Source organism: Podarcis bocagei, assembly GCF_964188305.1.
Source record: "Podarcis bocagei genome assembly, chromosome: 8".
NCBI classification, from domain to species: domain Eukaryota; kingdom Metazoa; phylum Chordata; class Lepidosauria; order Squamata; family Lacertidae; genus Podarcis; species Podarcis bocagei.
In genome coordinates, this window is record NC_138133.1 from 43,145,119 (window position 1) to 43,164,001 (window position 18,883).

Consider the following 18,883-nt stretch of genomic DNA (forward strand, 5'->3'; position numbering starts at 1 on the left):
AAAGAAAAATGGGTAAGGTAGACGACTGAAAAAACTACAAGACAAAGAAAAGCATGAACAGAAAAACCAACTTAAATGCAGTGGCATAAGAAAGTGAAGAGAACAGAACTAAAATGAGGATGAGCAAAATAATGGGCTGAAATATCTGAAAAGCAAAAAAGAGAAAGAGAGGGGAAAGAATGCACACTGGTTATGAGGCGCATGCAATGAGGATGCATGAGTCAAACCAACAGCAAGCATACAAGTTATGGAGGATATGGGGATACAAGGCTCTTCCATCCTTACTTGTGCTGTGCAGAAAAGCCATATCCAGTGTGGCAGCTGTGGCAGTATAGACATGAGCCCAGGGGAAACGGGTTACGAAAGGCAGTCCTTCGCTGGCTACAGTGCTTCTTTGCTCACCCCTCGGTTATGTGAGAGAGCTGCAAGCAGGCTTAGCAAGAATATCTTATTTTATTTTGGATTTTTATGTTTAGCAAGACCTTTTGAGAAGACATTTCATTTAAGGAATCAGAATAATAGGAGGGGAAAAGGTAATTTACACATTCATTAGCAAAGCTGCTAATGGCGTATGAAAAGAAAATGTTTTGTGATGGTGCCTCTCAGTAACTTTTTTAAAAAGTTTGACATCAGAACAAAACGGCCATGAATATAGCAGATCAAGGACGGAGAAAATGAAAAGATTCAGATGCCTTTAGCTTCTGTTAGCTTTTTTTGCCACGAGGAACAGCTCTGTAGCAAAGTAGAAGATAAAAACCTAAAAAAAGTTTTATCATTTATACTTCAAAATCATAACAAAGCAGCCATGTGTAAAAATAGCACCAGTGCAGCAGGAAAGAATTAAAAAAAAAAGTGAGGTGACAAACAAGAAGTCCACCTACCTGAAAATCTGAAATTAGCTCCCTTCCCTGGTTACCAATGGGTGAGTCTCGGGATAAAGATGTCATTGTGGAGAGAAAACTAGAGGATTCTGTAAGGTGAGGGAGAGGGGAAAGGTCTTCCATTTGGTCTTTGAGGCCTTCCCCAATACTGTCAACCTTCTCTAGGAAAGTCTGCAGTTCTTTCTGGAAATTTTTCATTCTTGAATTAATATTATCCAAAAGTTCCGGCTCATTCTTACTCTCCGGTTTTCCTTCATCTTTTTCCAGACCTTGCTCAGAGGAAGTACTGCTGGTTATGTGCACTTTTGATTCATATATTAAACTATCCGTGTCAATGATGAGACGGTCAACAGCTCTTTCAAGCCTTTCAGCCTCACGCCTGATGCTGATCAAAGACTCTGTATCCTCTTTGGCCCTTGTTAGTTCAGTGGAACAAAGATCACTAACTTCTGATGGCTTCCCACTCCCAAAACCTGATGTCTTTTCATATACATCTTCTGAGTCACTTTCACCCCCAATGGGTCCCTCTCTCTTTGGTTGAGGTAGATGGCCCTCTTCGTTGTCAAACTCTTTCTTCCCTGCATCACTCTCAGCATCACTGTCCCTAGGGCTTGAAGTCCTCAGGCCTAGATGTGAGGCAAGATCATAGCGCTGTACATTGGATATCAATACACGATTCTCATACTGGAGTTTCATCACTTTCCCACTCAGTTCATTGATTTGAATTCGAGCAGATTTTAACTCTTCTTGTAAGGATCCACTGCACTTGGAAGCATTTTCATCAAGCCAGCCAGACTCTTGTCCAGGCTCAAATTTGAATTTATTTAATTCATTTGTTAACTGCTTATTATGATCTTCAATTTCAGAGATCGATCTCCTCAGCAGTTCTGCCTCTTCTTCTACAAACTGCAAATGACGGCGAAGCTCTGCTGCTGACTCCAGAGAGTCACCATAAGGTGAGGTAGGAATGCTTGAAACATGGTCCTGGCTTAAACATGCTCTCTCATACTGGCATCTCATATCCTCCATCTCAGCCTTAATACCTCTGTTTTCTACCTCCAGCTCCACTAATTTTCTCCCCAGAATGTTAGCTTCCTCTTCTACTAGTTTCAGACGAAGCTTCAGTTCAGCTTCTCTTGTGCTGGGTGGTCCTCCAGCTTCCCCAATAGGGAGTGGACTTTCCACATCTCCATAGATAGACTTGTACTTTTGAAGTTCTTGTTCCAGTTCATCTTTCTCCCTGCCTAGTTTGGCCATCTTCTTACGCATCAATGCTGTTTCTTCTTTGGCAAACTGAAGCTGGCACTTTAAATCAGCGCTGTCTTCCTGCCAAGAAAAATATCCCAAAAATGAAGAGAGAAAGAGGAAATTGTTTAAAATACACACACAATGGCTGTAACTCCATAAAGCAGGTATAGGGAAGATGTGAGTTGTAGCTCAACATCTTTCTCTCTCTCTCTCTCTCTCTCTCTCTCACACACACACACACACACACACACACATTCAATGAACGCACAGCTGGTTAAGTGTGGAAAAATTGCCACCTTATAGATTCTCAGAAAAATAACAGCTACAAATACAAATGTTTCAAAGATTGCACATGTTTTCAGCTACTACAAAATGAACAAATTATTAGTTTCTAAGTTTAGAAGCCCTTCCACAAAAAATTATGCATGCCACCCCAAAGAAGGCCCAAAGTTTGCAAGCAGCAGTGTAATTCTGTACACACTTTTTCTGTGAGCTGCATAACCCTCACTATGTGAGGCTTTAATCCGTCATGCACACTGAAGTGTACATGGCTATCTTCCAGTGTAGGAAATGGTTCAATAAATCATCGCAGCACTGTGTGATACTTAATAAGTATAGAAGTTTTGTTGATTTTATAGGTAAAAGGTAAAGGGACCCCTGGCCATTAGGTCCAGTCACGGACGACTTTGGGGTTGTGGCGCTCATCTCGTTTTATTGGCCGAGGGAGCTGGCGTACAGCTTCCAGGTCATGTGGCTAGCATGACTAAGCCACTTCTGGTGAACCAGAGTAGTGCATGGAAACGCTGTTTACCTTCCTGCCAGAACGGTACCTATTTATCTACTTGCACTTTGACATGCTTTCGAACTGCTAGGTTGGCAGGAGCAGAAACCGAGCAACGGGAGCTCACCCCATTGCGGGGATTCAAACCGCCGACCTTCTGATCAGCAAGCCCTAGGCTCTGTGGTTTAACCCACAGTGCCACCCGCGTCCCTTGATTTTATAGGAGTCCAGTATTATTGCCACTTATAACTGAAAAATCAGCTGCTACAAAATCCAGTATAAAGTATCTTATAGCAAATCCCAGTATGTCTCACATGCCAGAGGTTCCCCACACCTGCTTTAGAAGGTCTGCAGTGACATGTAAGATTGCAGCTTCTGTTTGATCAAAACTAATAAAATAAAATGAGAGATGTCACACACATGTGGAAAAAATGGTGTCCATGGGCAGAGCTGACATTTACTTCCACCTTCAGTAATAAAGTCCCTGTTTGTACATTACATTTATGGGAGCAATGTAGCTCCCATGCATCTCCTAGTGATGTCTGCTCTATTAAAGAGTGCATTGGCAGAGGGAGTTCAAGATTTCTATAAGCATATAGTAATTTAAGGCAGACATATGAAAGGCACTTAGACTCATAGTGATCAACTCCTGCCCAGAAACCTATGTTCCAACTGTGGAAGGACATGTGGATCCAGAATTGGCCTCCATAGTCACTTACGGACACACTGTTAAGACCATATTCATGGAAGACAATCTTACTCAGCCACGAGTGATCTCCCAAGAACTTAGACTTAGATTCCCTATGCATGTTAAAAATTATTGTACCTTAATAGTATAAACCTACACATACATGTCTATTAAAAAGTAAGCCTCGTTAAGTTCAGTGAGACTGACTTCTAGGTAAGTGTGTACAGAATTGCAGTCTGAGGTTAACTTCCTTAACTAAAACTTCTCAAATGGTATATCCCAATTAGTGCAAAAGTAACAAATTATGATAGATGTAAATAAGTGTGTGTGTGTGTGTGTGTTATGTATGCATGTTTGCAGAGAGAAAAACATATGGCAACATCAGTTAACAAAATCAAAATGTTCGACAACATATATCTTATTTCAATTAGAACGATTAGGATTGTTTGTTGACATCTTATGTTAAATCTGGGTAAGGTTAATTTAGCATTTTCCATTTTCCTTTTTTTCATGCACAGAGCCTTAAATATTGTGAGAAATACATAAAGAAATATTAAGTAAGCATATGCTCATTACCAAACGGCATGCTAATTAAGGACCATCTCTGGTAGCAAGGCAGAGCTATTAAATGCTAAGCAGCAGGAAAATAACAGGATTATAGCACAGAATATGCAAATAAAAGTTCCATGCATTGGCTACATTAGAAATTGAAGTTAGCTCATTTGTTACCAGATAAATCTGTAATGTGAACCAATCTTAAAGTGACAGATTAGCTGCTCTGATCTATTAGACAGTCTCGTTTATCAGATATGAACTTCCACTGGTTGTGGGATCCAGTTTCTCTTAGAAATAATCTACAGCAGCCTTCTCCAACTTGATGACCTACAGATGTTTTGAACTACAACTCCCATCACCCCCATCTAGCTATAAGTGCCATAAACTAGGAAAAGCTGTTCTATTGTCTTATCTGTGATCAACACCATCCCTTCCTTGCCATCAGAATGCCCTGCTTTGGAGTTTCATTGGCCCCTGCTGGTGGGAATGCCATCAGAAGGAATACTGCTCACCCAGCTCCATTTGGTCTGCAGAAGGATGAACAGTGGCAGGCTGGTTGAGCTGGTGGTGGTGGGGACATCTACCTAATCCAACCCCATCCCCCAGGCATAAGGTGTGTTTGCATTGTTTTGCCCCTTATATTGGCCCCAACACTAGAACTGTTCATGCAAAATTCAGTCAGTGCATCCACGAGAAGGTCATAACATGCCCATTACCACCTCCTCATCCAACCTCTGTATGTTGATGAGGTCTTCTTCACAGAATCTGGGCACATACAGGGTATAGGCATGTCAGCTAATTTTACACAATGTGTACTCTGCATTTTGAAGAGAGTTCTACATACAGATACATTAGCTGCCAAAGAGCTTGCAATGTACACCAGATGCAAAAATGGGGGGGGGGCAGAAAGAGGAACATGAACAAATTAGGATTGCAGCGCAGAAGCTGTGATGAAATTGAGGGCTTGCTCATACTGCAAAATGTATATAAGTATATATATATATATATATATATATATATATATATATATATATATATGCTTTCGTAGATTTTCACGGGTACAGGAATGCAGGTTTTGGTGTTTTCGGGTATCTTCCCGTGTAAGAGTTGGGGTGTCTAGGCGACGTTTCGACGAGGTCTCACTCGTCATCTTCAGGCTGGTGCTTTCGGCTTCTTGTTACTAGAACAGAGCAGGATCTCAGTGTTTGAGTTCCTATAAATACTGTTGAGGGGGTGTGGTGTATAGCCTCCAACGTTCTGGGCAGAGAGGAAGTTCCCAGGTTATTGTGCCTTTTCTTCTTTTGTTCATTAATTACTTGAGGGATATCTTGAGTGATTTCTTGAGTGATATTCTGAGTACCACTTAGGAGGGTCATTAGGTGTGGATTAGTTGCTAAAGCTTTCGTGTCTTGACCTCTTGAGCTTGTGAAGAGTTTTTCTGAGTTTTTCTGAGAAGAGTTTTTCTGAGAAGATGGCTGTACTGCACTTAGTTGTGCTCTGGCTTGGCTTCGTGTATAGGGGCGAGCTGTGGTTTTGTGCCCTGTGCCAGCCAGATCTGTGTAGGGATTGCAGGGGGGTGCAGCATCCGGAGGTGCCACTATGGTTTGGCTACTGGATGGTATCTGTAATTTATCTGTGGAGAGGGTCTGGGTTTGGGTCTGGTGTGGTTGATTGGAGATGGCGTTCTGTGTGCCTCTGGTTCTGGTGTCGGTTTTTGTGGGGAGGGCTAATTTCCAGATGTCTGGCAGGCGGGACGTGTCGTCACGCTTGTTCATGTTGTGAGGGTGTTTCTCTATCTCGATGGCTTCCATGATTATTCTCTTGTGGTGATGTTCCATGTTAAAGAGCAATTTGGAATCTGCAAAATTAATTTCGTGTCCTGTTTCTTTCATGTGTTGGTAAAGAGAGGAAGTTTTTTCTTCTTTTTTGACGGCATTCTTGTGTTCTGCGATACGTGCATTTATTCGTCTGTTTGTTTGTCCAATGTACGTGGCTGGGCAGACTTTGCAGGGTATTTCATAGACCCCTTGGTTTTCTAACTGGATTTTATCTTTTGGGTTTCTGAGGATATTGGCTATTTTTTGGTTGGTGCAAAAGGCTGTTTTGATATTGTGTTTATGGAGGATTTTGCTAATTTTATCTGTGGTGCCCTTGATATAAGGAAGGAGGGCCATGCCATTGTTTTCTTCTGTGTCATTGTTTTCTTCTGTGTCCGGATGCTGCACCCCCCTGCAATCCCTACACAGATCTGGCTGGCACAGGGCACAAAACCACAGCTCGCCCCTATACACGAAGCCAAGCCAGAGCACAACTAAGTGCAGTACAGCCATCTTCTCAGAAAAACTCTTCTCAGAAAAACTCAGAAAAACTCTTCACAAGCTCAAGAGGTCAAGACACGAAAGCTTTAGCAACTAATCCACACCTAATGACCCTCCTAAGTGGTACTCAGAATATCACTCAAGAAATCACTCAAGATATCCCTCAAGTAATTAATGAACAAAAGAAGAAAAGGCACAATAACCTGGGAACTTCCTCTCTGCCCAGAACGTTGGAGGCTATACACCACACCCCCTCAACAGTATTTATAGGAACTCAAACACTGAGATCCTGCTCTGTTCTAGTAACAAGAAGCCGAAAGCACCAGCCTGAAGATGACGAGTGAGACCTCGTCGAAACGTCGCCTAGACACCCCAACTCTTACACGGGAAGACACCCGAAGACACCAAAACCTACATTCCTGTACCCGTGAAAATCTACGAAAGCATATATATATATATATATATATATATATATATATATATATATATATATATGCTTTCGTAGATTTTCACGGGTACAGGAATGCAGGTTTTGGTGTCTTCGGGTGTCTTCCCGTGTAAGAGTTGGGGTGTCTAGGCGACGTTTCGACGAAAGCACCAGCCTGAAGATGACGAGTGAGACCTCGTCGAAACGTCGCCTAGACACCCCAACTCTTACACGGGAAGACACCCGAAGACACCAAAACCAGCATATATATATATATATCTGTATCTTTGACCAGTAGGTAGACCTGAAGAGAAAGGGATGAAAATCAAATCTTCCAACTCCTGTCACCTCCTCAATGGTCTTTGCCAGGCAGAATATGGCTATGCACTTACTGGGCTGTAAGATGGATGAGATGGCAGCATAGCTGGTGCCCAGGAAATTGGGCAGGTGCCAATAATCCTACCTTGCGCTGAAGAAACAGTTTTCTTTGTGTCCTGACTGCTGCCTGGCACTTTCCAAGAAGCTCCATTCTGCAGCTCTGCTGAACAGAAACTTTTTTTTTCAATAAAACTAAATGCAGAGAAGTATAGCTAACACTCTCTTTGTTTTCACATCATTGGATTTTTTAAACCTAATATTTGATCCAAAAAATTTGAGTACCTTAATGTAAGTGACAACAAACACTTAGGAACTAAGATCCAGACAAGTATATGTATTTATAGAAGGAACAGAAATGCCACTTTCCCTCAGCTGATCATATAATGGGGAACATGTTGTCAATCTTTCAAGGAGGAAAGAAAACTTCATTGACATCACAAGCTTTGAGGCTCCAAGTTAAGACATCTTTTCTGGCCTCTGTTTGCTTAACAGCTCTGTTGTATGGCTGGCTCTCAGTTGTTTGAAAGTAACTTTATTGTATTTGGAAAAGGGCAAATGTAGGTGGAAAATATAGTCCAGATACAGTCTGCAGTGAGCGGTAACATGGAGACTCACAGCATCTTTATCTGCCTGTCATTGTCTTCAGCTTCCATTGGCAACAGTCAGATTAATCATACAGGTGCATGAAACTTGTGCATACAGAGGCGTATTAATTTGAGATTTGATAGTTGAAACACAACCACTGATTGGAAATCTAATGCATGTGCCCAATCTATATAACAACTAATTGTATAAAAACTGGGGGGTGGGGTTTCTTTACAGGATAGGAGTAGAATTCTAAACAAGAGTACTGAGGAAATCCACACTTTAGGAATTTAATAAAAATTGAATGCAAGCGAGGCAAGTGGATGGCTTTAACTTTTCTATTTTAATCCGGTGGAAAGAAACAGGTATCTTGCTATCACATGCTGTTCAGCTCTCATGAAAAAACAATGCCTCAAACTCTGAGAGAATAACACACTATGTGTTGTTTCAATGTGTGAAGTGCCAAGATGCTCATTAGCACAAAAACCTTGGCACCAAGGATAAATTTAGTGAATGTCCCTGAGCTCTCTTTGCTCCAAATACTTTGAGACAAGGTGCTTTATTTTCCATAAGAAAAGTTTCAGCTTTTGTCTAGAGAGATGATAGAAGTGGGGGTGGGGGTGGGAATCAAAGGTGCGTATTATATAAAAACTACAAGCAATTCTGAATTGTAAGTTGATTTTAAGGAGGTTCTGACAACTTTAGCATTTCAAAAAATTGTAAATCCTGCTTACCTTTCCCCTGTGAGGTGTCAGTTGTAGCATGGCATGACACCTCTTCTCTGGCTCCTTAACAACTGGCAGGAGAACTCCCATCCTTTCCCACTAATCGTGGGATTTAAATTTAGCCTGCCTGTGAATCTGGCCATGTCCTTGGCTGCATGTCCTTGGGAGGGGGGCAGACCCAACTGGGGTCTCCCTTGTGTGTGGGGGGGTCTTCACTCAGGTCCATTCCTTGGACATAAAAGAGGTTTGTCTCTTTTTCTGCGCGCAGCTCAATTGAATAATGATCTCCCACCCTCTCTCCCTTTTTCGGCAGAGTTTCAGGTGGGTCCGCGGGAACACTTTGCTATGCAAGGTGAGGGATTTTTCCTCCAGGCAAACTGGACCCGTCTGGGTTTTTTGATTACCTTATAGCAACCGTCACACCTTTTGGCAGATAAAGCATTGTGGGGGAACCTTAATCAAGCGGGGGGAGGGTGGAGTCAGAAGTCTTAGCCTCTCCCTACTCTAAGCTAACAGGGTGTCACACTGAATGGATCCTAGGGAGGTCTTTCTGTCCAAATGCCTGGATGGGGGCTGAGGGCCATAGCACTTCCTAGGGTGGCAATCCTGAGGGATTGCTCCTATTTGATGTATGACATAAGTCAATCCTAACTCAGTATCAACCCCAAATTGTAACCAGCCAGCAGATGTATTGGATGATTGAGTGTACTCAGTGCCAAAGCCTAAGCCTACGTACACCTGTAATCAATAAAAGTTGTGGCTTGTTTGATGCCAGATCGTTGTACTGTGGCTATTTTGCTTCTCATCCTCCACGCTTTAGGGGTAGCAGGCTCACTGCGCCTGGGCACACAGAGGAACAGCACCAATTTGCTCGGTCAATCTTCATGTGGACTTTATAAAACATATACTTGGTTGGAAACAGGTACCTGAGCAAATGCCTTCTTTTCTTTGTGAATATCCCTGCTGCCTCTTCTCTTCAGGGAGCTCTAAGGAACACACAATTGAGACCTAATTAATAACACAAAGTTTTAGGGAGAGGTCATCAAAGTGAATCAATGCAGTGGATCAGCATTAAGTTCTCTAGTGCAGTCATGACATTTTATTTCAACCCCTGAAACCTGAAAAGCTTTTTCTCTCTCTTTCTCCCTCACAAGCCTTTGACATTAACAAGGAGTTTAAACATTGTACCAGGGATTGCCAACCCAGCACAGGCGGGCACCATGGCACCTGTGAAGCCTTCTGTGCTGCCCCTGGAATAAACCCCAACCCCCAGATACTCAGCTTTCATTTAAAAAAAAAGTTGGTGTCGGATTCAGCTAAACAGTTGCACTAGCAGGAGCTTTCCCTGCTAGTCTGTTACAACCTTTCAACATTTCTCTCTCTCTCTCTCTCTCTCTCTCTCTCTCTCTCTCTCTCTCTCTCTCTCACACACACACACACACACACACACGATTTTTTTTATTGCAGACACCCATATATATGAGAGGGAGAGATGGACATGTGTTTAAGGGGGGAATGTATGAATGTGTGGTCTATGAAAGAGAGGGAGAGATGCATGTGTGTCTGTGCTCTGTATCTTGTATGCAAAAAAGTGAGTGTGGTGTAGCCATTTTGTATATTTTTCCTGTTACTGGATAATGCTCCCTGTTGTTATAGGTGTGCATGTAGGAGAAATCAATTGTTTGAGCTCCCCAGTCAGGACCAGATTGAGGTAGCTAATGTCGCATGGCAAGCATTGTCCCACGGGATAGGGAAACAAGAATGACTATGACTCTAATTTTGTGTTATGCTTTCAATTCAAACTCATAATGAGCAGAATACAACAGCTCTGCCTCTAATGGTAGCTATTTTGTTCACTTGTGCCCACAGCACTTTCTCAAAATTCAAAATTTTGCCCTCTGGTCCAAAACGATTGGTGACCTCTGTTGTAATTTAAGACCCGTAGCCAACGCTTCTCAGAGTAGCATCAAATTAAATTAATAAATATGATTAAATAAGTTCCATTAATTTCAATGGATCATCTATGTGTAGGAATTAATTGGATATAACACTGTGTTTTTGCTTAAATAAGTACATTGTGAATGTGGTAATAATAAGCATGATTTGAGTTGAGAGGGGAGGTGACAGACAGAAGCCCACATGCTTCTGAATGAGTCTAACTGATATGTTGCATGGATTTTGCAATAACCCTAAACATAGTGTGTGTTTGTTTGTGTATGTAAATAAAAGCATCATACAGGTCCACTAAAGAATTCAGGAATTGTGACATTTGCTTGGTTCACACAACACGAGAAGCCAAACTCATGGTTAGTGAGAAGACAGCTTAACAAGGAGTCCACATATGGATGGTAAGCTAAACTAAACCTTTGCTCAGTGGAGCATGGCAACAAAAAGGACCAGGGAGGAAAGAAGTGTTTGTGAGATCTTCTCCAGGAGACTGCACATTTTTGCAGTGCCAGAAAGCCATAAATTGGCTTACCATGTTGTTCACACCAGGTCAATATATTGAACTATGGCGGCATTCCCAATTACCTGGGAATAAATTTCATTGAACTTAATGGGAATTACTTTTGAGTAGGTGGGCATAAGATTGCACTGCAAATAGGCTTGTTTTTGTAAATATATTCTTACTCAAATATGCAAAGATTAGTAGAAACATCTGTAATGTCTGGCCATTAGCTGTAAATGAGATTGTTGCAGTTTTCTTCCTGTCTGTCTGCTTTTTCTAAAGCAAAAATATATTCGAATTAGTTTTAAAATGATCAATTGACATCCCCCCCCCCAGCTATTGGATGATTTTAGCTGCTCAAATGCTGTGGGGTTACAATTAATCCCATTTCCCCTGTGTTCTGACCATCATAGCTATTTACAGTTCACTCATATACAGCAGCATATGCTCAAAATACTCTACAATTTATTTTTATTCTTTGCATGTTCAAAATGTTAATCTGCTTTTAAGATTACTGTGATTTGTTATTGCTGTATGTTGCAAACCCTGTCCAAGAGAAGAAGTGTTTTTTGAACACCATACTATTTAGAAACATAATACGTTTTGCAATATTGTGCTAGAAAATTCAGAGTAGGTCGCAAATGGGATTTATACTAGGATGACCATTACTTATTTCTCAGCTTCCATACATAAAAGACTCACAAATATATTTTACCCAGAAAATAAACTGCTTAATGCAATATGAAGCACAATCCAGAATCACATCCAAGACCTTTAAGCACATTGGTAAGGGAGGAGTAGCTGCTATAGGCCTTATTTTAACAGCAATTCTTTTTTGTAGTCCTTCATCTATTTTATTTTACTACTCTGCAGCTAGGCTCTTAAATGATTACATTGCTCTACACATTGTTAGACTTTAATACAGTACACCGTAATTAATAACTTTGCTAAATATATAATCAATACCTTAGGCTACATTTATAGTCAACAGTTTTGGCTAATGCTAAATACAATCTTCATACATGCTAGCGTTCTCATTTAGGCCTTAGGAAAATATTTTTAGCAGCCAATTTAGTAACATGACTTCTCTGAAATCTAGCTCCCAATACCCAGTAATAACAGGAAGTATGGGGCTACATCTGCATTATATATTTTAAACACTATTATGCCACTTTAACAGTGGTATAATCCCCCAAAGAATCCTGGGAACTGTAGTTTTTTAGACAAATCCTATTGCCCTTGGAGAGCTATAATTTCCAAGAATCCCCGGGAAGATGGATTGATTGTTAAGCCACACTGAAAAAGTAGCCTCATAACCTCGTTTGTTCTAATTGCATCGTAAGTCCAGAGGGTGGCCAAAATCTCCATGGGCTAAGTAAAAGTGGTGGGAATTTCGTGGGAGTTTCCAGATCAAGCACCTGGTACCTAATTTAAAAACCTCCTACAGTTAAATCCTCATATATAAGAATCTTTTCCCTTATCTAACAATAAAATGTTAAACTTCAACCGTATGCATATCAAAAAGATGGACTGCCACATCATATTTTTCATTTATCACAGAGCCCATTGTCATGTGCTAGCAGCAAGGCCAACACAATGTGATGGTAACAAAGGGACCAAGTGCATCCCAATTTAGGGATTGTTTTTTTTTATAAGATATTTATTAAGATTTTCAAAGTATTACAAAATAAAAATAAAAAAGTACGAAAATACAAAATAAAAATGGTTAAAAACAACTCATTCTTTCCATTACTTATTTTTCATTAGCTTATTTCCCGGACCTCCTCACGCCTCCCTTTTTTGTATTCCAGTTCAGTTTGTTGGTTCAGCAAATCCTTACCCTCTTTGTTTATCCTAGTCTTTAATCTTAAGCTATTGTAACGTCAAATTTTTACCTATTAATAATCCATTTTTCATATTCCCTTATAGTATTACAGCTGAAAACCACTTAATTTCTATCCAACATCATTCTAACATTCATTAATTTTACAATATTTCTGTAGATAGTCTTTAAATTTCTTCCAATCTTCTTCCACCGACTCTTCTCCCTGGTCTCGGATTCTGCCAGTCATTTCCCCCAATTTAGGGATTGTTAACACTTGGTAGAGTAGTGCAGCCATAAGCACATTCACAGCTGCACCACTGGTACCAGCTAAGGAAAAGTGTGAGGGGTGCTCCTTCCCTATGTTGGCTCCCAGGCTGGTGAAGCAGAGAGGCCTGGGCCATTTAGGTAACAAAGAAGTGGCTCTATGCCAGCCAGCAAATGGGTAGGCCTCCTTCCCTCAACTCACTGGTAGTTAGAAAGACAAAGGAGTCTTCCTCTGATGGAAAACAACCATCCACTGAAGACTGAGTCTTCAATGGAGATTCAGTCCACTGTGCACAGTCAGTCTGTGAACATCTCCAGTCTGGATACCTCTCTATTTCATTCAGTGAAATTTCTGTAACATCTGACTCTCTTCAAATCATCACAGAAAACGTTAATTTGGCAAATGGTATGAGGTATATTCCATTTTATTACACATCCTGTATTACATTGCAAACCACATTTTATACCTCTTTAATGTGTGAAGGAAACAAAATTACTGACATGGTATTTTCCTTCCTCCTCCATCCAGTTCGGTTAAAATCATGATCTCATATTGATGTGCAATGGGAAGTGTGTCATACTGAGTGCTGCTCCTCTCTTAAATGAAGCAGATGCAAAAATGTGAATTCTCTATAGAGCGCCTGTTCTTTCAGTTCCAACTTTACGGGCATACTTGCTGTAGTTCTTCCTGTTCCGTGGCTTTGCTTCAAGTTCACACATCAAAAGAGGAAATCAAAACCCATGGGCTATTATGGAACTTTAAGTGGCTTTCAAAGAATTGCCTGATTCCAAGATGAGGTGTATGTTGCACTATCAAGTTAATGCAAATGCCATTGCTGTTGCCTACTTCCTTTCCTCCCCCACCACTCTGATATCTCCCTCAGCAGAGCTACCATTACATAAAGGACAATCGTTGGAGCCGGTGACCTTCAACAGATCCTTTATAGTCTGCCCACAGAAAGCTCATTGCACAGGAAAACAAAGCAGCCTGAAATCCAGATCCTGTATACTCATGCTTACAATAGACAAGTGCCAGGCAAAAACTGATAATGGTTAAGGCTTTCTACATGTAGAATCCTTACATATGAAGTAAGTTCACATCAACCAGTCTGACCGCAGGATGTATTAATGCAAAAGGAGCAATGGCTAGCATTGTGATTTACCGTATATACTGCACAGGACCTTGCAAATCCAACTTTTCATCCCTCTTCTTAATAATCTTGTAAAATAGGCTGTAATTATTAGTATTCCCAATTGCTCTGATCTATTTATTTGCACTTACCCACTGTTTATTTTGATCTCCTCATTCTGTAATGTGGACTATAATCAATTATGCAAATTTGTTATAAAAATAAAATTCAGAAAAAAACAGGCAGTATTGTTTATTTAATATTTCTCCAAGAAATTCAGAGTGGCAGCTGTTTTTATTTCAAAACTGAACATATTGTACCATCACTTTCATAAATCCTTTTAGGTGTAGTACCCTCTAAAAGTTTCTTGTAATAGGATATTCTAGATGCTAATGTGCTATGCCAAAAATCTTTGCCTATTCCTCTAATGATGTAATTTGCAGTCTCTTCCAAGTTCAGAGTTAGTAGATTCGAAAAACATTTCTTTAAAAAATGATACTCTTGATGTAATTTTCAAATTGTTCATATGATATTCAATATGACTTTCTGAGTTCAAGCTCCAGGATCAAAAGGACCTCTACTTTCTATGAAGTATTAGGTAAAATTCTAAGGAGCTGAGAGATTAAACAGGCAGCAACACAATCCCCTCTGCACTGGACATGCCCCAGATAACCTTTATAATCTACTCTTGCCCATCTATCTGCTTACAGTTGTAAAGCACTGTTTACTGCAATAGTGCTTCTGTTGTCTTTCCCATTCTCTCTCTCTCCTATTCCTCATTCTGCCCAAATCTCATAATACAAATGATCAGAATATAAACAGTCACAACTTTCTTACAATGGCATTATTAATAAATCTCAGAAAAGGGGTTTTGAATACTGGTTGGCAGTCTTCAATTATGTTTTACTCAGAGTAGACTTATTGAAATTAATGAACTTAACTTAGTAATGTTCATTCATATCAGTGGGTTTACTCTGAGTAAATCTTACTGAAACAAAAAAGAATATTGATCAACCTAATAATGTAAGATCTATTGGGTGTTATCTGAGGTGCATCCCATAGTCCATTTTCTTTTACAAACATGGAACAACAATGTAAAGAAATGTGTTGAGTTATAGAAATATTCTGTAAAGCAGATATAAAACTGTTCCTATGTATTAATTTAATTGAAAGCATAATAGAAAATAAAACAATAATACCAACAAATCACACAATAACATGTACCAGCAATTTGATACCTTTGGCCACAAGTAAACAGCACTGAAATGTGTGATCACTTCTTTAATTGTCAATAAGAGAAGCTATAACGTTACTCAGTTGCAGTCAGAAGCGGCAAAATAACAAGCAGTTAAAGAATTCAACAGTGCAAGCTTTGTCCCCTAAGGAGAGCTGCTGGATAGGATTATGATTAGCCAGGGGCGTCTCTCGCCCAGGCTCTGATGCGTTCTCCCGGTGGGAGAGAGGAGCTCTGCTACTGGAGGGCCCTGCTGCACCCTCTGAAGGCATGGGAATTGGAGAAGTTACCACCTGCAGTCTTCTCACCAACAGTAAACAGAATAGTGTTCCAAAAGGGGCCATTACTGGAGCAGGCCATTCGATCCATTCTTGCTATGCTCCCCTTAGAGGGAGCTAGTACTGGACAAAAGAAGGCAAAGGAAACCTGCCCACAGGTTTCAGCTCTACGAATGCAAGCAGCCTGGTTTCAGATGTTTCCCAGCTCCACATAGGAATGCTCAGTAAATTTCCTACAATGGTGAAAAAGAAAAGTCTAGGCATCAGAAGCAGGTCTCAATGTGCCACAATGGCTTATACTTAGGTAAGTGCACCTAAGATTGCAGGCTTTATTTATTTATGTGACTTATTACCTGTTTTACATTAAAATAAATTCCAGGGTGGGGTTCAAGATAAAAATATGTAAGACAATAAAGTAAAGCAATATGCAAAACAAAAAACAACAACAGTCTAGTTATGTTAAAAATAATGACGCAAATTTTCAGTCTTCCAGAGGCAAAGCATGAACTGGAATTTTTTTACCTAGGAATGCCCGGTCAGGCCAAAAAGACACCAGACGTAGAGTGCACTTTAAGTAAGTCTACATATGAATTAGATTAGAGGTGGAAAAGACATGTAGTCATCTTTCCTTGGCACCATTATATTTTAATATTTTATTATATTCTTGAGTGCTTTGCCAGTCCATCTTTTAACTGCTTCAGGCAATCCATCTTTCATTACTTCCTTCCAAACTTGCTTCTAAAAAACGAGCCCATGGTTTTAAGTGTACAAATCTGTGCAGGTCTAACAATTGCATTTTCCCATCTCTCTTTTCCCAGCATACTCCAACACAGATAGATTACAGCCAAGTTAAAATTCCATATGTTAACATGATCACTGCTATGAAAGCAACAGAAATAGTCAAGGGTCCGATAGCAGAACATACCACTGGAGTCAGCCCGTACTTTAAGAAATACTGTATTTTTTGCTCCATAAGACACACTTTTCTCCTCCTAAAAAGTAAGGGGAAATGTCTGTGCGTCTTATGGAGCGAATGTGTGGTCGATTGCTGGCTCCCTTTCTGGCCCCGCCCCCTTGCCCAGGCCTCCATTGTTGAATGTTCTGCACACGGAGGCTGTTTGTTTCCCCAACGACATGTGACTGGCTGATTAGATTATCTGTCTGGAAAGTGTAGAAACGGCTCCCTTTCCTTTCCTAAAGAAGCTACAGAACTGCGAGTTGAACCCCATAAAAACAGGATTTTTCCCCTTTGCAAAGTAAGCTCAACAACTTTAAGCTGATCCTCAAAAAAATGGGCTTTTCCCCTTTGCAAAAGGAGCTGCACAACTGTGAGCTGACCCCCCCCCAAAAAAAATGGGGCTTTCCCCCTTTCCTCCTCTAAAAACTAGGTGCGTCTTATGGTCAGGTGCGTCTTATGGAGCGAAAAAATACAGTAACCCCAATAAGTCAACCCCAGAGGACAGTGTACATTTGTCAATATCATAATGCTGTTATCCAAATATTTGGTGCAACCACATTTGGAATATTGTGCACAGTGCTGGTTACCTCGCCTGAAAAGGGATATTGGATAGTTAGGAAAAGTTCAGAAAAGGGCAACGAAAATGAACAAGGGGGTGGAGTGAAGAAAGGTTGCAGCATTTGGGACTTTTCAGTTTAGAGAAGAGGTGACTAAGAAGCGACATGATAAAATAGTACAAACTTATGCATGGGGATAGACACAAAAGGTTTTCTCCCTCCCTCCCTCAGAGCACTAGAACACACGGACATCTAAATAAGCTGAAAGTTGGAAGGTTCAGGACAGATAAAAGGACAGATAAAAGAAAACACTTCTTCACACATTACTATAAACTATAGAACTCGCTATCACAGGAGGCAGTGATGACATCCAATGTGGATGGCTTGAAAATAGGGTTAACAGCTACTAGCCATCATGCTGATGCTTTACTTCCACTTGTCACAGAAATTGACAGAAGGTGGACGGTGATCCACTGACAGACGTTTGATCAATTTCCAGCAGACGAAGTGTGCAAGTGATACTTGCAAAGAACCCTAGACTTGGTGGCCCTTGGTCTTGACCTAGAAAGGCTCTTATGTTCTTAAACACTTTAAAACACATAGATTGTCCATGGAAATTCTAGCAAAAGGAAGACAGGCTCAGGGGTGGGAAAAGCTTAGTGCCAGAGAGTGCATTCTTTGCATGCAAAAAGGCCCTGGTTCACTCCCCAGCACTCCAGGCAAGGCTGGAAAAGACTGTCTGAAACTCAAGATGACAAAACATTTTGTGTGTGTGTGTGTGTGTGTACACACACCCACACCCCTTCCACTTAAACTCACAGGCTCCCCAAGCTGCTTTTGGTTAAAAAGAACAACAACCAGAAGTGATCACATGCTATGTCTAGTCTGCACTAAGTGATGAGGGAGGAAACCCCAGTTACAGATCTTGCTGTTGCTTCCTCCACTCTGGAGCTTGTGTCCACAGAAAGTGCAGAGAGACAAGCGGCTCTTGCTTCAGTTTGCTTTGTGATGCAAATGCAAAACTTGTGTTGACAAGAATGGTCATTTGCATCACAAATGCCTCTGCTCCACATTCTCTTATGCTTTAACCTTCCATGAGCCATTACCATAAATAGTGGAAGAGATGCACAAAAACTATTCTACCCTCAAGTATGAAAGCACTCTAGGAGTTGCCCTGAGAACCAAATTAGGCGAGGCATGAGATATTTGTGACAGGATCTCCTGACATTTTTTTTCTAAAAACAGTGGGTCAAAGGAAAGCAGAGGAGCACATAAATAGCCCTCCAATATGCTAGCCATCTTAAGAAAAAGATATGAAGCAAAACACGCAGGTACCCAAGCAATTTCTGTGAAATGAGTCAGCCTGGCTGCCAATGTTTTTAGCCAATGGGTGAACTAAATGGGTGACTGAGACATAAGTTGTTGGACCCTGGCTACAAGAATCCCTAGCATCCTAAAGAGCTATTTCTACCTTCCTTTTAGTGCATCTTTCCTGCTTCTATCTTATTTTCTAATTCTTGGATAAACCTATTTGTTGCTCTGTTTGTTTTGTTTTGCTGCCTGCCAGCCACATGGAGCAGTTGGCAGCCAGCTACTTGAGAA

The 18,883-nt window shown here is 40.7% G+C and overlaps 1 protein-coding gene across 9 annotated transcripts in view; it reads right to left on the reverse strand.

Moving 5' to 3' along the window:
• MTCL1 (microtubule crosslinking factor 1) overlaps positions 1–18,883 on the reverse strand; it is a 104,871-nt gene that overhangs the window by 41,220 nt on the left and 44,768 nt on the right. For 5 of the 9 annotated variants that reach the window (XM_081205531.1, XM_081205529.1, XM_081205525.1 and 2 more), the window contains exons 4-6: positions 9,513–9,572; positions 7,362–7,439; positions 882–2,207 (exon numbers count right to left, since the gene is read on the reverse strand). In XM_081205531.1, the coding sequence (XP_081061657.1) occupies positions 882–2,207; positions 7,362–7,439; positions 9,513–9,572 (1,464 nt within the window). The remainder of the gene's footprint in view (positions 1–881; positions 2,208–7,361; positions 7,440–9,512; positions 9,573–18,883) is intronic. The other 4 variants (XM_081205526.1, XM_081205524.1, XM_081205528.1 and 1 more) reach the window with 2 other exon arrangements.